This window comes from Vanellus vanellus (genome assembly GCF_965231255.1).
Source record: "Vanellus vanellus genome assembly, chromosome: 4".
NCBI classification, from domain to species: Eukaryota; Metazoa; Chordata; class Aves; order Charadriiformes; family Charadriidae; genus Vanellus; species Vanellus vanellus.
The window spans coordinates 26,516,754-26,538,100 of record NC_138909.1 but is presented as its reverse complement, the minus strand read 5'-3'; the positions used below and the strand labels follow the sequence as shown (position 1 = coordinate 26,538,100).

The following is a 21,347-nucleotide window of genomic DNA, read 5'->3' as shown; positions in this document are numbered from 1 at the left end:
GAGGAAAGCAAAGATATCAAATTATCACTATGCTTTTATCTTTCGAGGCAGGACTGTGGGGCACTAGGGAAGTGGCTTCGTTGCCAAACAGATCATCTTTCCTTTCAGAACCCTCCCACCCTGTTCCTGCCTAATTCTCTTCTGACAGGAAAAATACCATAATAACACAAGTACTCTGAGAACTGTAAGAGTGAAGTGTAGATGTGTGGCATTAAAGAAAATGTTTGCTGGTAGAACTGTGACACCGTCTGTAGTAATGATGACTAAATGTCATGACTGCACAAGTTTTATATCAAAATTTTCTTACCTTTAGATTTAAATGGGTGAAAGATGCAGGATGTCTGTTTTGGAAAGCTGAGAAGTAGGACGGAATGCTCCGAGTGTTTCGTGGCTCAGAGAAGGGAGAGCTCTTCAGGTGTATTTCTTTTCTACAGGATGGCTATAGTCTTCAGTACTACCTGTGTCACTACACCCTTATTGCTGCTCAGAAGACACAGCCCTAGCCTGGGAGCCTGCTTGAGCTGCCTGTGAACCACATACAACTGAAGAACCACTGGTTGCTAATCCTTCTCACTTTTATACCCAGTTCGAGTACAAAACTGGAGGCAAAAACTCTATGAAGAACTGGTGGGAAACACCTTTGATTGCTTCTACTGACACTGCATATAAGCTCTTTGGGCAAGAGTTTATTGCAGCTAATATTTTTGCAGGGTTTTGTAAAAGGTTTACTTAGGTGTCCTGCTACCTCATCACTGAAGAGAAGAAAACATGAGCTTCTGCTGCATAAGGCTTTGGAAAATGCATAATAATTTTCTGGCCAGTAACATGCTTAGGAAAATTTGCCCAAAGTAGGCTTACGTGTGTGTATTTGGGAGAGGGAGGGTGTTCACACTTGTAAGGCGTATTCAACAATCATTTTCTGCAGACCAGGCTATTTTAGAAATGTAGCAATTGAGTTTTCTGAAAGTCATGTTTCACTTTAGAAAATACGGGACTGTGTTCTCGTGTCTATGTCATCTTCAGAGTTTAAATCAAACTAAGAATCTTGAAGAGGCAGGTCTTTAAGGATTTGAAGGGATGGACTTTAGAGTAAGCATATCCTGCTTTTAAAAGAAATTTACATTGGTGTCATTATGTTGTGCTGCGGTTTTGTGTGTTCCCTGGGATGATGAGAATTAATTCCAAGCCAGGCTGATGACCAACTGACCTGAGCCAACTTTTGTTGAGGTTTCCGAAACATTGCACAAGAGGTTTGAAGGAAAAAGTTTGGGGGCATGTGACAGTTAATCTCTTTAGCACTAAGAATGAAGTTTAAGCATACTGTTGGAAATGTACTTGGTTCTGTGCTGCTCTTTGTTCTAATTAACAATCTCCTGCATAGATTGGGAGTGTAAACTTCTTTCCACTGTAGTCCAATTAAATCATGCTTGGAGGCTGTCAATGGTGGGGGGAACTCCCCCCTACCTCCTTTTTTTTTTTTTTAATTGTTCAGTGAGTCTATTGAATAATGAAAGAATTTGCCTGACAGGGTTTTGTAGTGTTTCGTCGTCTTCATGAATTATTGCAGAGGATAGAGGACAGTCTCTTTTGTCCAAAATGCATTGGAATGATTCATCCAATTCCTCAGAAAGCGACAATGAAGCTCATTCAGCCTTTACGCAGACCGAGCACAACATAGTTGCAGCTTACTTAATAACAGCAGGTATGGGCATTGGCAAATTGTTGCGTAACTCTTTAAAATAGAACTGTAGATCTGAATGCTCATTTTGTATAGTAACAGCGATGGTATTTCATTTTGTATTACACAAACATCTAATGGCTTTTCTCCATAGTTTACTGACAAGTTAGCAATCAGGAGGGTGACTGAAGCGTACAGAAAGATAGGTTTTCTGCTCTATATTTGAAAGCAGCATGGTGTCTCAAAAAATATATTTTGTTGATATGTAATTATAGAAGAGAGTGAGAATTAATTTCTGCCAGCTTGCAAAAGAGATAAAAATAGAGCATAGCTGTCACATCTTGCATTTTTCTGCGATGTGCTTGAAGCTATCTTGAGATTTCTCCTGGGCCACATGTTCGTAGTAATATATGTGTAGTCTGAGCATGTGAGCGGGTGTCTGTTAGGGGGATGTAAGGGGAAGGGTTGGAATGTGACTTAGAGGGAGGGAGCTGGTCATTAATCAGAGAAGAGCAGACTCCAGTTGCAGCTGTATTTTTCACCAATGACACATGTTAGAAAAAGCATGCTGGAAGGCTTGACATCGTGTTCGTTCCCTGTGACTGCAGTGGCCTTTGGCTAAACTTGAATGATTATAGAATTATTTTTTTTTCCCTTGAAAACTTTCTCATTGTTATAACCACAACTGAGTCAGTAATGTTTTTCTGAGGCATTGAGTGCTATAGCAATGAAATATCAACCCAACCAAAACCTGAAATCTACTGTGTTTAAAAATAGGCCTTCTATACCTTTATTACGGAAAATTAAATCAGTTTATAAATCCTTTATTCATACATTTTCTATGATCTAAGCAGGTTTTAAAATACTTTAAAATATTAATGTACTTCAGGTTTATATGAAATAGTATTGCTGATGGTCACATTGTATTTAGCAGATCTGTTTGAAGTGGTGAGTATCAAATTGCTGTTATGGTAAAGAGGGTATTTTTGAATACAAAGGCATAATTTATTTCAGGTTTTTAGAAAAATTGGTAGGAGAGCTACACAGATCAATAGACTTGTTAAGATGCTGTAGAGATGGATGATGGTCAAGTATTGGAAAGCTAGATACACTCTGCAGCACTACCATATTACTTGCAGGTAACTGGATTATTAGGTGCTGCAAATATGTATGATACTTGTTATATTTAATTAAAATTGATTACATTGTATGTAACAAAGTGGTCTTTTCACATAGTTTGACCACCCAGTGTTAGGGATCATAGGTGATCAATGGGATTAACCAGAATCAACCCAGCTCTTCTCTTTTAATTTTGCATGGAAATTCAATATCTTTAAAAAAAAAAAAAAAAAGTTGGATTACTATGGGGTGTGGGTTTTCTTGTTGTGTGTTGTTTTTTTTTTTTCTTATTATGATTGAGGGAGTCTAGTAAATCACCTGTAGCTTGGACTTTGCTTTCTTAATGAGGCAAGTTTTTGACAGTGTGGTCTATAACATCTTTGAAATTATGATTGATTGCTTTGCAAATGCCTTACCACAGCAAATCTCACATCTGGAAAATTTAAGCTCTGTTAATAAGCAGATGTCTAAGAAGAAGAATGAAGTACAAGTACAGTATTCATCATTATGCTGCTTTTTTAAAGGTTTGAATGCTTCTCTTTTGAAGATAATTGCTTTGTTTTCTGAGAAGGAATTAATTGTTAGGTATTGCAGTCTACAGTAGTCAGTGTGTTAATTTTAGCGATGATAAGAGGGATACTGAGGCGGCAGGAAGCAATACTGCGTCATGGCTATCCTTCAGTTTATAATGGTGAAATGCTCTGGTATCATTTAAAAATGCTCACTGGAAAAGTGAATTCTGTGTCATACACGGACCTAACCTTCATTGTTTTGATGCTACCGCCCCTGTGTCTTGCTTAATTCTGTTATGGCATGTATTTGCATTTGATCTGCTTTTAGTTTTCATTGCTTCCCTGGGAAGAAGGAAATTAAGAAATTATTGTGCCCTTGATGAGGTCATGAGGTTTTTATCTTCATCTTCACAAAACTACAAGGTTTAATTGAAGAAATATGGGAATAGTTGTCTAACTGTAAGATGTTTCACAGTCCAAAGGGCAGTGTGCTTTTTCTTAATCATGTGGGTTCATCCCAGCTGATGATTTCAGGTTACTGAAAGTCTTGGGCTTGGTCTGCACTCACAGCCCTCTAAGAAACCATAGAATCATTTGGATTGGAAAAGATCTTTAAGATCATTGAGTCCAACCGTTAACCTAACACTGCCAAGTCCACCACTAAACCATGTCCCAAAGCACCACGTCTACACGTTTTTTTAAATGCTTTCAGGGATGGTGACTGTCCACCACTTCCCTAGGCAGCCTGTTCCAATGCTTGACAACCCTTTCGGTGAAGAAATTTTTCCTAATATCCAATCTAAACCTCCCCTGGTGCAACTTGAGGCTATGTCCTCTTATCCTATCACTGGTTACCTGGGAAAAGAGACTGACATCCACCCTGCTACAACCTCCTTTCAGGTAGTTGTGGAGAGCGATAAGGTCTCCCCTCAGCCTCCTTTTCTCCAGGCTAAACCACCCCAGTTCCCTCAGCCACTCCTCATAAGACTTGTGCTCTAGAGCCTTCACCAGCTTTGTTGCTCTTTTAATGGGCGCTGCTTAACTGCTGCCTGGAGAAACTTTGTTCTTCTGCTTGACCTGATTCTCAGAAACAGGGAAGAGGGCATTTCTTGAATCTATATGTTTTTTCTCACTTTGAAGGCGGAGTCCATCTTCTTTCTTACTTTTTTTGCTCCCAGGAACATTTTTTGGGGCTCTATTATTAATTTGTTTTAGTTGTGCTAAAATTTTTAAAGAATATAGTCCTAGCAATTTCCACTTTCTCTTCTCTGGTTTGGTTTTGTTCCTTCCCCACTCCCCCCCTGCATTTTAAGATTGGGCTCTGAAGCACTGAATTTAAGTGTGTCTAGCAGGATCCTTCCTTCACGCTGAGGATATGAGTTTACAGTTCTGTTGCATTTCCGATTTCATTCTTGATAGCTGTAATATCTGTTAAAGCATGCCTCATAAGAAGCCTGTACTGTTTTATAAACATGTACTTCCATTTTGCTTCCTCCCTCCCAAGAGATGACTTACTACCTGTCAACAGGAGAGCTGACAGAACTGGCACTGCAAGTGCTTTTACTACGGTGTGGGTTTCAGACCAGATCGCCAGCTCCCGGCTTTTGTTCATTTTAGGGGCTCATAGCGTCACAGTGTCATTCCTGAAATGTGTGAATATAGGAATATGATAGCTGATGGCATCTATGTGGCTATGCACCTCCAACATCATCTGTAATGTAATTTTTATGTACTAAGCAGGAGACTTGCACCGTGAGAACAAACATGCTTGGTGGTTTTAAAAAGAGAATGGAAAGAGAGATAGCCAGGAATTAATTATAATTTTGCCTCATTTTATTTTAAAATTACTAAATCTGTTAAGAGAGTTTCTGTAATGTAGGAGATTAGTACTGATTAATAAAATGTTGCGGTGAAACTCCTTATATGAGTTTCAGGGATAATAAAAAAGGTACCAATTTACATAACTGAAATGGAGAAACTCCATCTAAAAGCTGAAGAATTGGTGTTATCCCTAGTGTCCGTTATCCAAAGTATCATCTTTGTTATATTTTTATGTATGTTATATGATTGCACTGGATTTCCTTCTGTGTCTTTTTCATACCTGTCATGGTATTAACGTAGTCTTTGCTGAGCATAGTGGTTCAGATGGTAATTCTGGCGTGTATTTGACTTTAGAAAGTCTGCTTCAGTTTGATGCACTGGGGTTTGCACTGGTATTTATAAAATCTGTGGTTTGTCTTCCTGTGGATTGCCAGTGATGGAGTCCACAGGTCTTTCTATGATTTGAAGGAATTTCCATATTGATACCAGTTGAAATCTTCAAAATTCAACTGTAGAGCTGAAGTGCTTGAAACTGATTCTTGCCCTCCGTTTTTCTAACCCTGCTGATTTGAGGTTATTGTTTGAGCTGCAGCTCAAGAGAGTCTTTCTCTGCTGAGGTTCAAGGGGGAGTTTTTAACCTTATTAGCTGTTTATTAACAGCTCGTATTAATAGTGGGTTAGGAAAAGTCTAGAGGATGGGAGTTTTCTCTGGATATCTCTGCAACAGCCTAGAGTCTGAAGAGAATAAAACCACAACAAACAAAACTGCTGTTTTGAGGGAGTGCCATGTAAACTCGCTCCAAGAGCCGCGCAGTAGGATTTGGCTGGGAAGGAGAAATAGCAAGAGAAATGGAGTATCTGAAGATTTTAATATAGGTCAGCAGGATCAGAAAAAACTTGCTGATGCACAGGGTCCTGAAGAGTGTTCCGGGCACCTTGAAGAGCATTAATTCCAAAGCAAATTTCGGAGGGACTGGATATGAAGAGAAGAGAATGTATGTTTTAGCTTTAGTACTGTATTTCTTTATTACAACCCTTTGTCTACTGCCTATTTCTTGTGTTGCCTAATAAGGAGCTTCAGAGACAGCTCGAGTCAAGCCAGACCAAAGAGGTTTAAAAATACACAGGTTAGCCAGGCAGGAGCAAGTTCACTGCAGAGCTGGACTTTTCCCATGGCTATGTGTTGTGGTTTAGGCCAAAATCCACTACAGGGGACCCGAGGGACCCCAGACGGGACCGACAGATGCTCCCCTCTACCCCTCTTCAAAGAGAGAGGCAGAGGAGGAAAAAGAGACTTATGAGTTTAGAAGAAACTAAACTACTTTAATGAAATATTATTAATAAAATAAAAAGAAATAATGAAAAATATATACAAAACCGTATCGAGCTCCCGAGATGACAATCATGTCACCGGCTGGCACTGGGGCAGTCCCAGGCTGGACTCAGTGATGGACAGGAACTGGATTCCGGATGTGGATTCAGGATTGGGATCACAGGCAGACTAACAGAGCCCTCCTCAGACATCGGCCATTGAAGGAAGAGCCTGTGACCCTTTGATCCCTCAGCTTTTATACTGAGCATGAGGCAGATGGGATGGAATACCCTGTTGGTCAGTTTTGGGTCACCTGTCCTGTCCGCTCCTCCCCGCAGGTGGGACCCCACTATGCTTTTCTGCTTCCGACCCCCCAACGGGGCAAATAACACCCAAGGCCAACCAACTTTGTTATAGCAATAAGTATAAGCAAGAGCCTCTCTGCAGACCGTGCCTGGGCATCAGCTATAGACAATTGGTCTTATCACTCTGAGATAGTGAACACTGTCTGCACAATAGGCAGTTAATTTCAGTAGTTAGAAGAGGCCCAGCTAAGAAGCGAAGTTACTGAACAAAATTGGTTCTGTTTTACCTCAAACCAGGGCACTATGACACAGCCCTAGAGCTGCTCAGGTGGATGAAATAGCTGTGGGTCAGACCCAGCCACGCCACTGGAGCAGCCTATGCGGATCATCCAGACTGCTTGACGAGGCTTAGAAAATACAATTTGCAGCGACCCCAGCCAAGTTTGGTGCTTGCAAAGACTTGGCACCTCCTGAGCAGAGTTAGTCTGACTCGGATAGTGGTAGCGAAGTCAAAGCTCCTATATTCCTTTTGCCCAGGATTATTGTCTGAATGCACAGTGGAAACTCTCAGCTGGCAAAGGAAGATCTCGGGTGGTGGCAGGGGCCTTCCGCTAGATCAGGCGAATCATAAGCCCCACTTTTTTTTGCCAGTCACCAGCCTGCATTCTTTTTTTGCCATGGAAGACAGCACTGTACTCGGTGGCTGGAGTGTTTGAATTTTTGACGCTTTTGAATTTGTGCTATGCTCCTGTCATTGCATTAGGAGTCCCAAGTTTGGCAAAACACTCCACTTGTGGCCCTTACTGAATCCAAGTGCAAGTTACCTAATCGGAAGAGCTTTTCTCTCCTTTCCAGGTGTTTATCCTCATTGCAAAGTTGCATTTGACTGAAAATAAAACTTGTTTAGCACTCAGATGTTACAATAGGCTGCATTTTCTTCTCCATGTATATTACTGGCTGGTATGCATCTTTTGTAAAGTTTCCCTTTTTCTGTTTCTACAGGAGTGATAAGCATTCTCAGTAACATTGTTGTGTTAGGCATCTTTGTTAAGTACAAAGAGCTTCGGACAGCAACCAACGCAATTATTATCAACTTGGCTTTTACTGACATTGGTGTTAGCGGCATTGGTTACCCCATGTCTGCTGCCTCGGACCTGCACGGAAGCTGGAAATTTGGATATACCGGATGCCAGGTATTTAGCAATTTAGTCAGAGAGAAAGTTTTGAGCGCTTAAAAGCAAACTGAGAAATAAGGAGTAGCTCTATCTGGTATCAGAGGTAAGATGGAGATGCAAAATTTGACTCTAGACCTGAAGCTGGTGTTCTGTAATGTCGATAATTTCTGGATATAGGATTTTGTGTGAATTTAATTCCAAACATGTTTATAATCTGAAAACATGAAAATGTAACCTTATATTTATCAACTAGAGATTTTAATATAGCTTTAAGAAGGCTTAGGAACCGAAATCCTCAAATGAAAAGGGTTATAGTAGCACATGCGCGTTTGATGACTTATTTGATAGTTAAAAGACTTTGGATCTGGCTGCTGTTTTGGTGATGAGCTTGACAGATCTTAATGAGTTCTGCTCGGCGAATTCATGTTCTTTTGCATGGGACTATTAGGATATCCAAAATGAAGGCCTGCAAATCTATTGGCCTCCGTTAAAGATTTAGCTTAGTTTTAACACAACTCATGTCAACTTAAACCAGACGAATCCTGTGAACTGAGATGGCTGAATGTCATATGGTTCTACTATAACCGCTGGTGGCATGTGGTCTGGCGCGGGGCTATGTACTTCTGGGGTGCCAGTGGTAATACAGCCCTCCCAGTCACCCTGCCTGGTGAGGCTGCCCATGGGATGACTGAGCAGATGCATTTGGATCCTGTTGGGATTGAAGGAGATGTCACTCTGTGCAGTAGATCTGACACATGTAAAAATGGGGGCTGATGAGGAAAATCAGTGTACTGTGTCTGTGAAATAAGTTTGGTGATCCAACAGAGTGACAATTCGGGACCTCACATTTGCTAAAACCACAACTTTTTTTGATGAATCAAATGCTCTTCAAGTTTCTTTAACATACATTGAAAACATGAATTGAACCCCACCCAGCCTACAAACTCTTTATCTCTTAATCTCAAAATTTACTTATTGAATTATGATGTTTGTTTGCTTTTTAGACTGCTGTCTTTAGGGTTTCTGATGTGCACACAAGCAGGTTGCTTTTGAAATGTTTAATTTTAAATAAGCCAGCTCCAAATTGCCTGCACTGAATTAGTTCCTTCAGTACCTTGCTTATGGAAGAGAACACTGGCTGAATGTAATGTATCGTAGTGCCTTCGATTCAGTCCACAAATCTGTGCTGGTACCTTTGAAAGATTTCTCAGAAAGGATTTTGTTTGTTTTGTTTTAATTTCAGATTTATGCTGCCTTAAATATCTTTTTTGGGATGGCGAGTATTGGTTTGCTCACTGTTGTTGCAGTTGACCGTTATCTGACAATCTGCAGGCCTGATATAGGTACTGTACTTATGGTCAAAGATCGCTCAGTGTTGGGCTTTTATGAAATAAGAGCGTAATTGTATTGTTTTCTCCTGAATGACTCCATAGTTACAGTGCTGGGCATAATTTGAATTTAGAGCATGATCCTACAGCACTTGGTTAAGAAAGTTATCTTGTTGGCATGTGTGGTACTGCTTGTGAAAGTTTCAGAATTAGGCTGTTACTCTGTTTATAAGGTGTATTTTCCTGGCTGTTTCCAGTCTCTGGAGGGCCACATCCATATACAGGAGCACATGAAAAGCTTCTAGCTGTGGGAGGTTTTGCCCACTGTCAAGCTGGTGTGTGCTTCTAGTGTTGTGTTAACCCTGTACTGGATTTTTGTTTTTTTTTTTTTTCTCTCCTCTGTTAAAGCTGTATCGTAACAGTTAATTCCTCCCCCTGCAATCATGCAAAGATGTACCTGAATGAGCTGGTGCATAATAAGCTTTTTGGCTTGGGGTTAGGATCAGATATTGCCTGTATGCTGTGAGTTGGAATGGGCGATGGCGGTTTAGTGGTGTTTAAGGCTGGAAAGCTTGAGTTGTCATTCAGCAGTATGAAACGGATATGCCACAGTGTTCGGGAGCGTAGGCCTTTGAAAGGATCATTATTAACGTGGTATGTGCTTGCTGGAAGCCACTTGTCCAAGTTCAACACTGGAAAGAAACAAAAGGTGACAACCGTTTGTGCTTGTATGTGCTTGGCCACAGGAAGAAGAATGACTACACGTAGCTATGCCACTCTAATTCTTGCTGCTTGGATAAATGCAGTCTTTTGGGCTTCCATGCCTACTGTAGGCTGGGCTAGCTATGCTCCGGATCCGACTGGAGCAACGTGCACAGTAAATTGGAGGAAAAATGATGTGTAAGATTCCCTTTTGCCCTTTCTTTTAAATTTTCTGTCTCATTGAAGGCTAAGAATATTAATTCACCTCTGTATAAGCATAATTTCTTCTTTCTGAAGTATGAAGACTAATTTATAAAAATCATTTTAACACACATGAAATAATATAGAGCAAGTCTAGAAAAAAAACAAACAGGAATTGAGCCATGCTTAAACTGCAAGACTTGTATTTGCTAATAAAAAAATTAAGGCTAAAGAAAATTTTCCTAATTCTTTAAGAGCTTGTTTTAGAATTTCATAATCAACTCAAAATATCAAATTCTTTAGTAACCTTTCCTGGATGGCTATTTGTAAGTTACTGTGTTTTGTTTTTCTGTCTTATCAGGTCCTTTGTTTCCTACACAATGAGTGTAATTGCTGTTAATTTTGTTGTACCCTTAACAGTCATGTTTTACTGTTATTACAATGTTTCCCGGACAATGAAACAATATGCCAGCAGTAACTGCCTGGAGAGCATCAACGTAGATTGGTCTGACCAAGTAGATGTGACAAAGGTACGGTAAATGAGGGCATATTTTATTTTAAGCATATTCTTTTGTGTTCAAGTCTTGGGGGCAGAGGGACAGTGCAGCCTTTTAAGCATTTCTGTTTCTTACATTCCCCCTTCTCCTTTCATACTAAATTTTAGCTGAAATTTAGCCAGTGTGAAAACTCTTGGCTTGACTTGACTAGATTCTTTACTTTTTTACTAATTCTCTCTCCAGATGAATAGCTACTTTGAAGGCTGGGAACAATGTGAATTTTCCTTGCCTCTGCCCTCTGTCATTACATAGAAATGTACCTCAAAGATGCCCTCGGAGGACTTTTACTCTTTGTGTCTGCAGAGTCCTTAGGCTTTCTGCTCGGTTCACAGGTGTATCTGGTCTGAAATGGATTGGTCAGCTCTGATTTGAACCAATGGCCTAGAAATGAAAGCGCATTTCCAAGCTCCTGAGCTGTGTGATTCCAATCCCTTGTTCTTTTCAGTCTGTTGAGTTTATCTCTTTCTTATGTAAACAGTAGCAAATGTGAGTTACAGCATAAAATGATATATCCTGCCTGGAAGGTTGACATTCTTTTAACATATAAAAGTCTTTGAGGAAGCTTGAAGTTCACTAGTTCCTTTGGTTTTGTGTAAAGATACAACTTCTGTTTGGGCATGATGAAAAATGGGAGAGAACTGGACAGATGAGTGTGTACCTATGCTTTTGAATTACTCATCAATGCAAACTTAACATTCATTGGAAAACATTCTCATTGCTAAATTTTGAAAAATGGTGTTTTAACCTAAAAATAATAATTTGAGCATTTTACTCTTCTGAAGAACTTTCGGAGTGCTTGAAACCGAGGATTCAGTTATAAATTTGGACTCGCATTTGTGAAGAAAATGCATTTTTCCTGTTTTGCAGTTGAAAACACTGAGTTTATATTTTTGAAAAGTGTATGAAGAAAAAGATTGACACTTTGGAGTTAAGCATTATCCTTCTTTAGAACTGGACTGCTTACTTTTTCACAAATTAGCATCTTCTAAGCTTTCTATGAACCAAACAAACTTGTAAATGAAAAGGTTCTTTTTTTACATTATTATCAATAGGTATTGCATTTGTATTTAAATAGGCATCTTCTGTGGAGAGAATCGCTGCTTGTTTATTGGTTATGCTCTAGAACAGCACATACAAAGTAGCCATATACTTCTTGTTTCTCATTTAGTTAATCACTGAAAGATTGAATAAAGGTATAAGTAGACAACTCAGGGGAATCCTGTACGTACAAAGAGCCCTGCAGTTTTGTTTGGTTTTCTAGGGATTTGTTTTGTCCTCTTGATTAACTTGAGATTTCCATTCCAGTTTCCATTACTGCTTCATGTCCTTAACAAAAGCTGGAAAATTCTGTCCTGGTTTATTCCTCTCCTGCCCTCCCACTACCTCCAGTTTGTCGCTGTTCGATTGTGGCATGGTGTGTTCTGGGCTCTGAGCCCCAATGTGTCCAGATTGTTCTGCTTCACAGGAAGGCAGAGGAAACACGACGGCTCAGATATCTCCTCAGTATAATGCATGAACATGGCTATCGTGCTTTATTAAACCAAGCAGACATTTCGGGGTTCCTTAAGTATAGGGACTGAGCCTTTGTGTCCTGGAACATTTACTTCCTTTTATTTAACTATACCATACCATAGTTAAAGCTTATGAAACGTTTTTATTAGGTTGGTTGTTTGGTTAGATTTTTGTCTCTGTTCATATTTATTGTTTGTAATAGCATTCCAGGGTGACCTGTTTTTGCTGGATTCCTTCTGCTTGGGCTCTCCAGGACGGCAAAAAGAGGTTACATTGGAACTTCTTTTTCTTGATGTGTATCTCAAGTCTGTTTTGAAAGGGAATCTGTCATTCTGATAGAGCATTTTATCTTTGGGAAGCGGCGTATCATATTTTCTCTAGCAAGGCCAGAAAGTAGATTTCAGGTTGTTTACACCTGAACAGGAAACAGGAAGTAGCTAGGAAGCGGTTAAACTAAGGTCATTTATGTAAAAGTCGGTATCTTCTATGGCTCAGATGATATTGGTTACCTGATCATTTTTAAACGTAGCATTTTCTTAGGGATGGATAGCCATCCTCTGGTGGATATCAGAGTGCAGCTCTTCAGATATATACGATAATAAGAACAATAACACAGCTAAGGTAACTTGCAGTTGGAAGGAGAGGGTTTGATGATAGCTTGCAGTGCATTTCCAGCTCTGAAGTGGTGGTCATAACTCATGGGTGAAGTCCTCTCTGGCCGTTTAAACTTTTGATGGACACATTTAACATAATCAGTAGTGCTGACTGTGAAGGAAGAGTGTACATAATGAAATAACAGCATTTCAAATTAAATGGCAGTGCGATGTGCTATTAAATCCCCAAAGTCAGATTTCATCATAACCTGTCAAAATTTGTCAGGTGTGCTTGTTTACATCTTGTTATTTGGTTCTGGATAGCTCTATTTTCACACAGGTGCATGCATTTTTGAGGTTAGGTTATGAGGTCTTCATCTTCAGGTAATACTGGTTATGTGTCTGTTCCTGTTGTTTTACAGATGTCTGTTGTGATGATTGTAATGTTCTTGGTGGCGTGGTCTCCATATTCCATTGTGTGTTTATGGTCTTCCTTTGGAGACCCGAGGAAAATTTCTCCTGCGATGGCCATCATAGCTCCTCTATTTGCAAAATCTTCTACATTCTATAATCCCTGCATTTATGTAATTGCAAACAAAAAGTAAGTGCTTCTAATTTAGTACCAGTCTACTTTGTGATTTTTAGCATATCATGCAACTATACAATGACCATCTGTAGCATGTGACAAACGGATTAGGGATCAGTTTGATCAAAGGGAAAGCCACTGTTGATTTACCAAAGATGACCTTTTGGACAGGAAAGTCTAAAAGAAACTGTTTTGATCATCATCAGAATACACTGAACTGATAAAGATTTTTAAGAAAGCATTGAAGAAGACAGTTTTTAAAGTCCTTTCGTGGTTTCTCAAAGGGACTCATTATGGAATTTGGGTTGCATCACCAGTAGACTGGTCTTAGTGACTGTGACCAAAATGTGTGTTGGCTTAGTGACGTGTAACTTCTGTGGATTTCCTTGCTTGATTCGGGATGTGTCATATTCTGACTGATTAGGATGGATTGACGCTTTTTGTTAAAGCAGATAAGCTAAGCCTGTTCTTCTGTTTTAAGCAAGCGTATCGAATGGTCTAATTAGGCTGGTGCCTCTGACTAGGAACTGGGTTTCGGAAAGAGGCATGCTTCCTTTCTCTGCTACCAGCCTAGAAGCAGAGCTTGTGATCTCTGTCTACATGACCTTATCCGATCCGGCTGAGTCAATGAAAAACCATCTCATTTTTTCCCCATTTTGTAAGTTCATCTTTGTTGTGGCTATACCTTGTCTTGGGATAAGCAAAAGCTGCTGTGACCCCTGTTGTAGAAGAAACACAGAATTTACCCGAGCTATTCCTGTACATGGAAGTGAAAAAAACTTGGGTCCTTTTGAATTCCAAATACACCATTTTTTATTAAGTAAGTTTTTCTAAAATTGAAAACTATTGTAATACTTAGGGCCAGCTTACCCAGTTTTGCTTTATATTTAGCTCTCCAGCTAACAATCTTTCTGCTTTCCCTTTCTTGTCCTTTACAGGTTTCGGAGGGCAATCCTGGCAATGGTGCGATGTCAGACAAGACAAGAGATAACGATAAACAACGCCTTACCCATGAGTGTATCTCAAAGTGCACTGACGTCGTAAAACTCATGTCATTTACCTCCATAAGTTACATGGAAAGGAGTGAAATCTGGGTTAAAGTTAATTAATCTTTTGGAAGATTAATCTTTTGGAATAATAATCTGCCCCAGGCAGCCAGCTGTTTTCTGTTAATCACAGTAATCTCTTTTGATAGGTCAAAAAGAAAAAAAAGACAAAAACCACTAAGACTTTAGTTTTTGAAAGTGAGGTTGATTGGCCCAATACATCTGTCCCACCTAAAAAAGGCTAGTGAAGTGTTCACTGTGACTCTTACAGGGCTGGACAAGGTGACAGAGAGGCAGGGAGAGACTGAAGCAGGTAGTGCTTAAGTTCAGTAACATAGATTTTGCGCCTATGAGTCCTTTCATGAATTACTTTCCCTCAACTTTCCCTGAAAGTTTTCCAGACTTGAAATACGCTGGATTCTCCCTGTGTGAATGTATTTCTATACCAAGTGTCCACATCGCTATGCCTTGCAAAGTTCTGCTTCTGTGAATATGTTAAGATATGAAAATGCCTAGCCAAAACCTGTAGAACCTGTTATCAGCTTTTAGGATTTTGAAGGAGTTTTGGGATATTAGTGTATTTTTAAAGTTTTGGCTCACACAACCAAATGAATTTGTAGGAAAGACAGCTTTTGTTTTAGTAGGTTCTAGCGCTTGTGACTGCTCAGCAAATCCTGAAAATTGCACCCTAAAGCTTAACACTTGGGAGGCACATAAAACTGAGTAAATATTTACAGTCATTTCTCATCATTTCTAAGTCAATCTCATGGTTTTATAGGTCTGTTGTGTAATATTCAAAAAATACATTTGGTGATGTGAGCAATGGATTTATTCAGGGTGGAAGAGATGACTATGTATAGATCTATTTATGAACGGTAGTATATGCACTCTTGATGATTCTCAGAATTTGAGAATAAATATATTCTATTATTATGTATGCGTGCATCTGAAGTTTGGCTTTGCAGTGTGTAACTTATTTTAAATATACGTTTTTTTTTTTGGCAAAACCCTGTTTTTACACGATTTTTTAAAAGCTCTGGAATCTAGGTTTCCTATTAATTTGTAAATTTTAGTATTAAAGAAAATGCCATGCAATATCCTCATGCTGTACTGGATTTCCTTCAGGAACCTTGGAACACTTTATGGACAGTAACTAATTAATTGCCTCTTAGAAGGAGCAAAGAGGTATTTTATTACATACTAACCTTACAAGCTACGTGTTAAGATAGCCTTGAAACATGCTGGATATGATTTGAAACAGAGTGTGTTCTTCTGACAGAATAAAGAATTAGCTGGTTTAACTGATCCCTTTCAGGATACATTTGAAGGTTAAGCAACTACAGATCTCAGCTAATCTGATGTAATCTGCTGTTACTAAATGGATGTCTACATTCACATTCGTAGTGCACTGCACACGAGTGCCTAGGAATAAAGTTTTCAAATCTTTTCATATCGGTCCTGCTGAGAGGAAGCCATGTATCTGTTTATTTACTTCTACCTCCTAATGAGCTTTTTTGAAGAAGTGCGTGGTTTTTGTCCTTCACAATGCACTTGCGTTTACCATGGCAGAAGTGATGGCACTGGAACAAGGTATATATTTTATTATTTGTTATACGAGGCAATTTATAAGGAAGAGGGTTGAAGAAATTGGAAATAACATTCTCGTACGTTGCAAATTAGTTCTAGCATAGTTGAAATAAAGGCATATTTAACACTGGTGTTATATGGCTAGCGGCATTTCTGAATAGGAGCAGATGGTGATTATGGCTTTGTACTTAGCAAATAGCTACTCTAAATCTTCAGTTTTCGCAGAAGGCAGTTTCTTTCTGCTCCATGATTTTCCTACTATTGTAATGTCCTTCCTATTTCTACAAACTAGTTGTCTAGTGTAAAGTGATTCTGGTTTAAATAAATACAGTAGTTTCTTCTTTTTTAATCTGCAGGGAAATCATATAATTTTTGGTAATAAAGAGGTTAATTTGAAATTTGATGATCTGGGTATTATGTCAATTTTGGGAGATACTGTTTGTCATTGCTGCTTATTGTCACAACATATCTAGTATAATGCTGCATAAGGAGAAAGTAAAAGAGGAAGAATGTAGAGAAAAGGGGGAGGAAATTAAAGATAGGATTATTGAGGGGAGGGGAATCTTCAAGCTAACGTGCCAACAATGTACCCCAAAGCAATGGAAATATACTGATTCTTGAAAATGCTGAGAAATGCCATTTCACTGAAATCAACGGGAGCAGAAAGTTTGTAGCACCTCTAAAAGCAGCTCATTTCTACATAGACACCAGAAATAGGGCTAGAAAGTTCTTGTTTAGAGAAATATGATAACATTTTCAATTTTTATTCTATTCTGAAATTGTCTATATATTGCCTATATAGACAAACACTTTGAATTTTCATCATGCAGAAAACCTAGAAATTAGTAATCCAATATTCTGAATTTTAGTAAAACAGATGGCATGCAGTTCCCACTTGAGATACATGCATGTATTATTCCTTATACCATGGTTCTCTTTTTCAGTTAATGGAATGGACCGAAGATGGTGCTTACATGCTTTAGAATAAAGTAAATTAGATTTAATGTGAAAGTATCATTGCTATTTTGTATTCTTTTTCTCTTTAGAAAATCTGCATTTGTCTTACGAATATTTAAATGCAGAGGCTGTCCTTGATTGCTTGATTTGATGTTCTTTATTCTGCTAGTAGGGTTCCAGAAAGTAACAGCATTTGCTTTTAAATCTGAAATACAATTTTCTGATACGTTTTTCTGATAATTTTTTTTTTCTTTTGAATGGTAGGTCTGTGCTCTGTAATGATCCTGACATGTATGAGATCCCGGTGAATGTTCCTGTGGACACTGTAAAACTTCGTATAGAGAAAACTGTCATACGAAGGATTCCTACTGAAGCCTTTTACTACCTAGTAGATCTCAAATACCTGTGGGTAACTTACAACTGTGTAGCCAACATTGATATCAGCAGTTTCTACAACTTGAAACAACTGCATGAGCTACGGCTGGATGGTAATCTGCTCTCGACTTTCCCTTGGGAATCGCTGGCGGAGATGCCCAACCTACGGACTCTTGATTTACACAACAATAAAGTGACCAGCATTCCCGCTGATGCTGGCCGGTACCTGAGAAACCTCACCTACCTGGACATATCCAGCAACAAGCTAACCACCTTGCCATCAGACTTGATGGACATTTGGCCCCCCTTCTCAGAAGCTGTCCTGTCCAAGAACACAGACGTTCTGGCGACCCAGAGAGTCATTTTGGGTACGTTAAACAGCCTGTCTCATTCCTTATTAAAATATACCGAAATGTTAAGTTGCAACTGAGAGCAGGTAGGGCACCAACCCGGGATTCAGGAGAGTGGGTTTTATCCAGGTCAGTCTTCTGTTTCGCTCTGTGAAGATTTATGTATTTATTTTGTGTTGGTGGCAGAAAACTATAAAATGGAGATTGTGACCTCCGCGCATGTTGTTATCTCAAGGTAATAAAGCTGAAGTAAAATCTACGGGATTCCCTTCTACAGGAATACAGGCCATATGGAGTGTTCAGTATCCATATAAATGCAGCACTTCCAAAAATTGTGTTTCTGTTGACATTTCCCTCATCACTGTATGTGGTTGCAACCACAAGCATGTCTGTTTGCACTTGTTTTTTCCAGTGGCTCGCAAGCCAAACAAGTAGCTGGAGCTGATGCTCGTATGAAGCCTCTCCTGAGACACAGAGCTCCAGATAATTGTGGTGATTGCTTAAAAGAGGGCAACTCTGATCTCAGGACTCATGTTGACTTTTGTTGCTCTAAAGCTGGCTAATTATTCTGAAGTTTTTCCCAGTTTACATACTGAATATGAGAGAGAGAGTAGGGATCTGATCCCTAAAACTTCACAGTGCTTTTTATAGTATATAAGAACAATTTGGCCAGACTTTGATTATTGTTTTTCATCAGTTTATTCCATCTCTGTAGTATACCATCACATTTGTTCTGTTTGTGACTTTGTGCTTTATCTGACACTTTCTTTCCACTTCCTAGTCTTGCACGTAACCTCTTTCTCTTATGCAGTTTCAGAACGTGGATGGAACAGCTCTATCAATAGTGTTCTCTTCTGTTGCTCTTTATGTATAAGTGCATGTTTTGATGTTTTTGTAGTGTAGTGTAGCAAGTGAAAGGGAGGAAAAGAAGCTGCCTCTCCATAAATTACCTGCAGTAGTTCTATACCCACTGGTAAAGATCTGCTCTGCGTTGTACTGCTCAGTATTTCCAATTTCTTGATCTAAACCCCCGTTCTTCAGTGTTCATTTGTTCACCTGCTTTGTTTCACAGCAGTAGCTGCAACTTGAAACTCTCATTCAGATGAGATTGTATATAGTAACTTAATAGGTTTCAGTAGGCTGAACCGAGTTCCTCACATACATGGTAACTGTAGGTTTGCAGTATTAATAGGATCTTCGTTTATTCAGGATTAAAAAAAAAGAAAAAGCTCTAAAAGTAAGTCCAGCTCAATACCCCTTTCCGTGTGCCCACGCTGAAGGCTACAGGAGGCAGTAAAGTAGGAGCTGACTGTGCTAGATCTAATCCTCCTGATGATCTCACGTGGGAGTCCCAGAGGTTATTTGGTTTCCTTGTCTTACACAGCCCTCACCACTTAAAAAACCAAAAGAAACAAACAAACAAAAGAACCCCCAAAACCTAACACCAAAAAAAGCCCAAACCACACACGCTTTTCTCTCCTTCTCTTTCCCCTGGCAACCATCTGCAGGCTTTGTTGGTGCAGGCACTTTGCCAGCCTCCTGTAGTCCTGGTAAACCCTCTGGTATCAGCATTGAGTTCTCTAGAGACTTGGGATGTGACCTCCTTTTGGATCATTTTCGTTTATGCGCTGCAACTCGATTTGAACGCAGATCTCCAGAGGGGAACACACACTGGGTTCAAACAGCACCTTGCTTCTTTTTTTAAAATGTTATATGCAGAGGGAGGCTCTGTGTAGTCATTATAGATTTGGATCTGGGAATGAAAAATGCCAGGTAGTACTTTCATTGTGTTGCGTTGAGTAAATCTACCTTAGGTAAGCTGTGAATAATTAGCTGGATTTTCTTTCATTGACATCATAGCCTTCTGATGAGTATGTCAATGCAGACAGACAGTGTTTGCTGTATAAGAAACTCTATAGTGAATAAGAAAACATTCCCTTCTTCTGGAGATTAGAAAGTGCAGTGCTCTTTGTCATGGGTTATTTTGACAGGTTTACTTAGTCTCCGCTAAGTGTTGGCTTTATTATCTATAGTATGGGAGCTTCTGAAGTTGTAATTATGCAGAGGCTCATCCTGAGGTTGCTGTTGATGGACACTTAAAAAGCAGTTATTCTTCAGGAATTAATGGTTGGTAGATACTATCAGGCTGGAAAGATGACCTAGGAACTGAGATGTCTCTAGAATGCTCCAACCATAGGAGATGTCGGCTTAGGACGACGGGAACGAGATGTGCTCTGTGCACTGCTTCCTCTCTGACACGCCTCCTGTCTCTACTGGGATTGCTGGAGCCTCAGGGAGGAGAAGTGTATCCTGTAGATACTCTCCTCCTCCTCTGAGGTGGAGATAAGGATCACAGAGGTATGTGATCAGGAAGGATTTTGAAAAGGCTTCTAGCCTGCTGGGATGCAGATCCAGATGAACTGAACCATTCTGGTTAAGTCAGTGCTGTTCTTAAAGTTTGCGGGCAGACCATTCCAGAGCCTTCTCTGGTAACCTTTTCCAGTGCTTATCTATCAGGATAGTGGGAAACTTTCTCTTAATATCTAACCTCAATCTCCCTTACTGCAAACTAAGCTGATTACCTCTTGTCCTACCTGAGATGAACGTACAGAAACACTAATTACCATCTCTTATAGTAACCTTTCATACATTTTCCTTCCCAGTTTGCCGCCCTAACTAACCACACCATTTTTTTCAGTGGTTTCCTATAGACTGTGAGGCTTTATTTGCATTTTCTACCATCGTTACTGGTTCCCTTTGGACTCCTCTGGGTTTAAAATAAAGGTTTATCTGAAAATGTGATGCCCACAATTGCATGCAGTGCTTGCTTTGGTGCTCAAGAGTGTCCTATGTTCTCCAGCTGTTCCCTGTGGGACCGTTCGGCCTGACCTATGTGCCTACATGGAATGGTAACTGCAGCCAGAGCTGTGCTAGAAGCTGGAACCCAGAGTAAATAAATGTTTTTTTTCTAGTCAGGGAAACAGCAGTCAGATTCTACTTAGTGTAAGAAATTATAGCTTGAGCTTGCTTCTCTCCTAGTTCTGGCAAAACAAGATTGTCCCTTGTGTTTAATTAACAAAATCAACAACAGCAAAGCCCCAAACTCAAAAGTTTGTGCGTATGTATTTTTTAACACCAGGAGGCAATTTTATCTTCAGTGTCATGACTGAGCATCAAGAAGGTTGTACGTAAGAGAAAGTTCAGGTTCCCCGTGTTTACTTCAAGGGCGTTTGGAGGAGCCACGGACTACTTTTGCCAGGGGACAGACAGGTTTAGCATCTCCTTGTTCCAATTCATAATCTTTGTATTTAGGGGTTTGAAGTTGGTTTTTTTTTTTTATGACCTCCCACTGTATGATGTCACCCTGTGTAGACACTATGCTAAATGAAGGAGGGTCAGGGAATGATTCCTGGCCATATGGCCAAGTGGCTCACTCTGGCTCTCATCCACATGGTTTAGGGCCAGCTCTCTTTAAAGCTGACTGGCTGCGCCACGCTTTTTAAAATTTAGCCATTGATTTTCTGTGGGCTCTACAGGATGCTGCGGTGACTCTAAAATGTAACTGTGTGGTTGGGGGTGTTTTTCCTTTACTTCAGGCAGTTTGAACTAATGTAAGAATTGCATTGCAACC

At 39.7% G+C, this 21,347-nt stretch overlaps 2 protein-coding genes across 2 annotated transcripts in view; both read left to right on the top strand.

The window, feature by feature from the left end:
- Positions 1–1,543: 1,543 nt before the first annotated feature.
- RRH (retinal pigment epithelium-derived rhodopsin homolog) lies at positions 1,544–14,445 on the top strand (the record flags this gene model as incomplete). The annotated part of the gene is made up of 7 exons (XM_082482883.1): positions 1,544–1,702; positions 7,750–7,940; positions 9,166–9,265; positions 9,997–10,150; positions 10,515–10,683; positions 13,238–13,416; positions 14,340–14,445. The coding sequence occupies exons 1-7, from the start codon at positions 1,597–1,599 to the stop codon at positions 14,443–14,445; spliced, it is 1,005 nt and encodes a 334-aa protein (XP_082339009.1). The 5' UTR covers positions 1,544–1,596.
- Positions 14,446–15,921: 1,476 nt separating this feature from the next.
- LRIT3 (leucine rich repeat, Ig-like and transmembrane domains 3) overlaps positions 15,922–21,347 on the top strand; it is a gene marked incomplete at both ends in the record, with an annotated part of 11,230 nt that continues 5,804 nt past the window's right edge. The window contains 2 exons of the mRNA XM_082482887.1: positions 15,922–16,037; positions 17,256–17,734. Coding sequence (XP_082339013.1) covers positions 15,922–16,037; positions 17,256–17,734 — 595 coding nt within the window. The remainder of the gene's footprint in view (positions 16,038–17,255; positions 17,735–21,347) is intronic.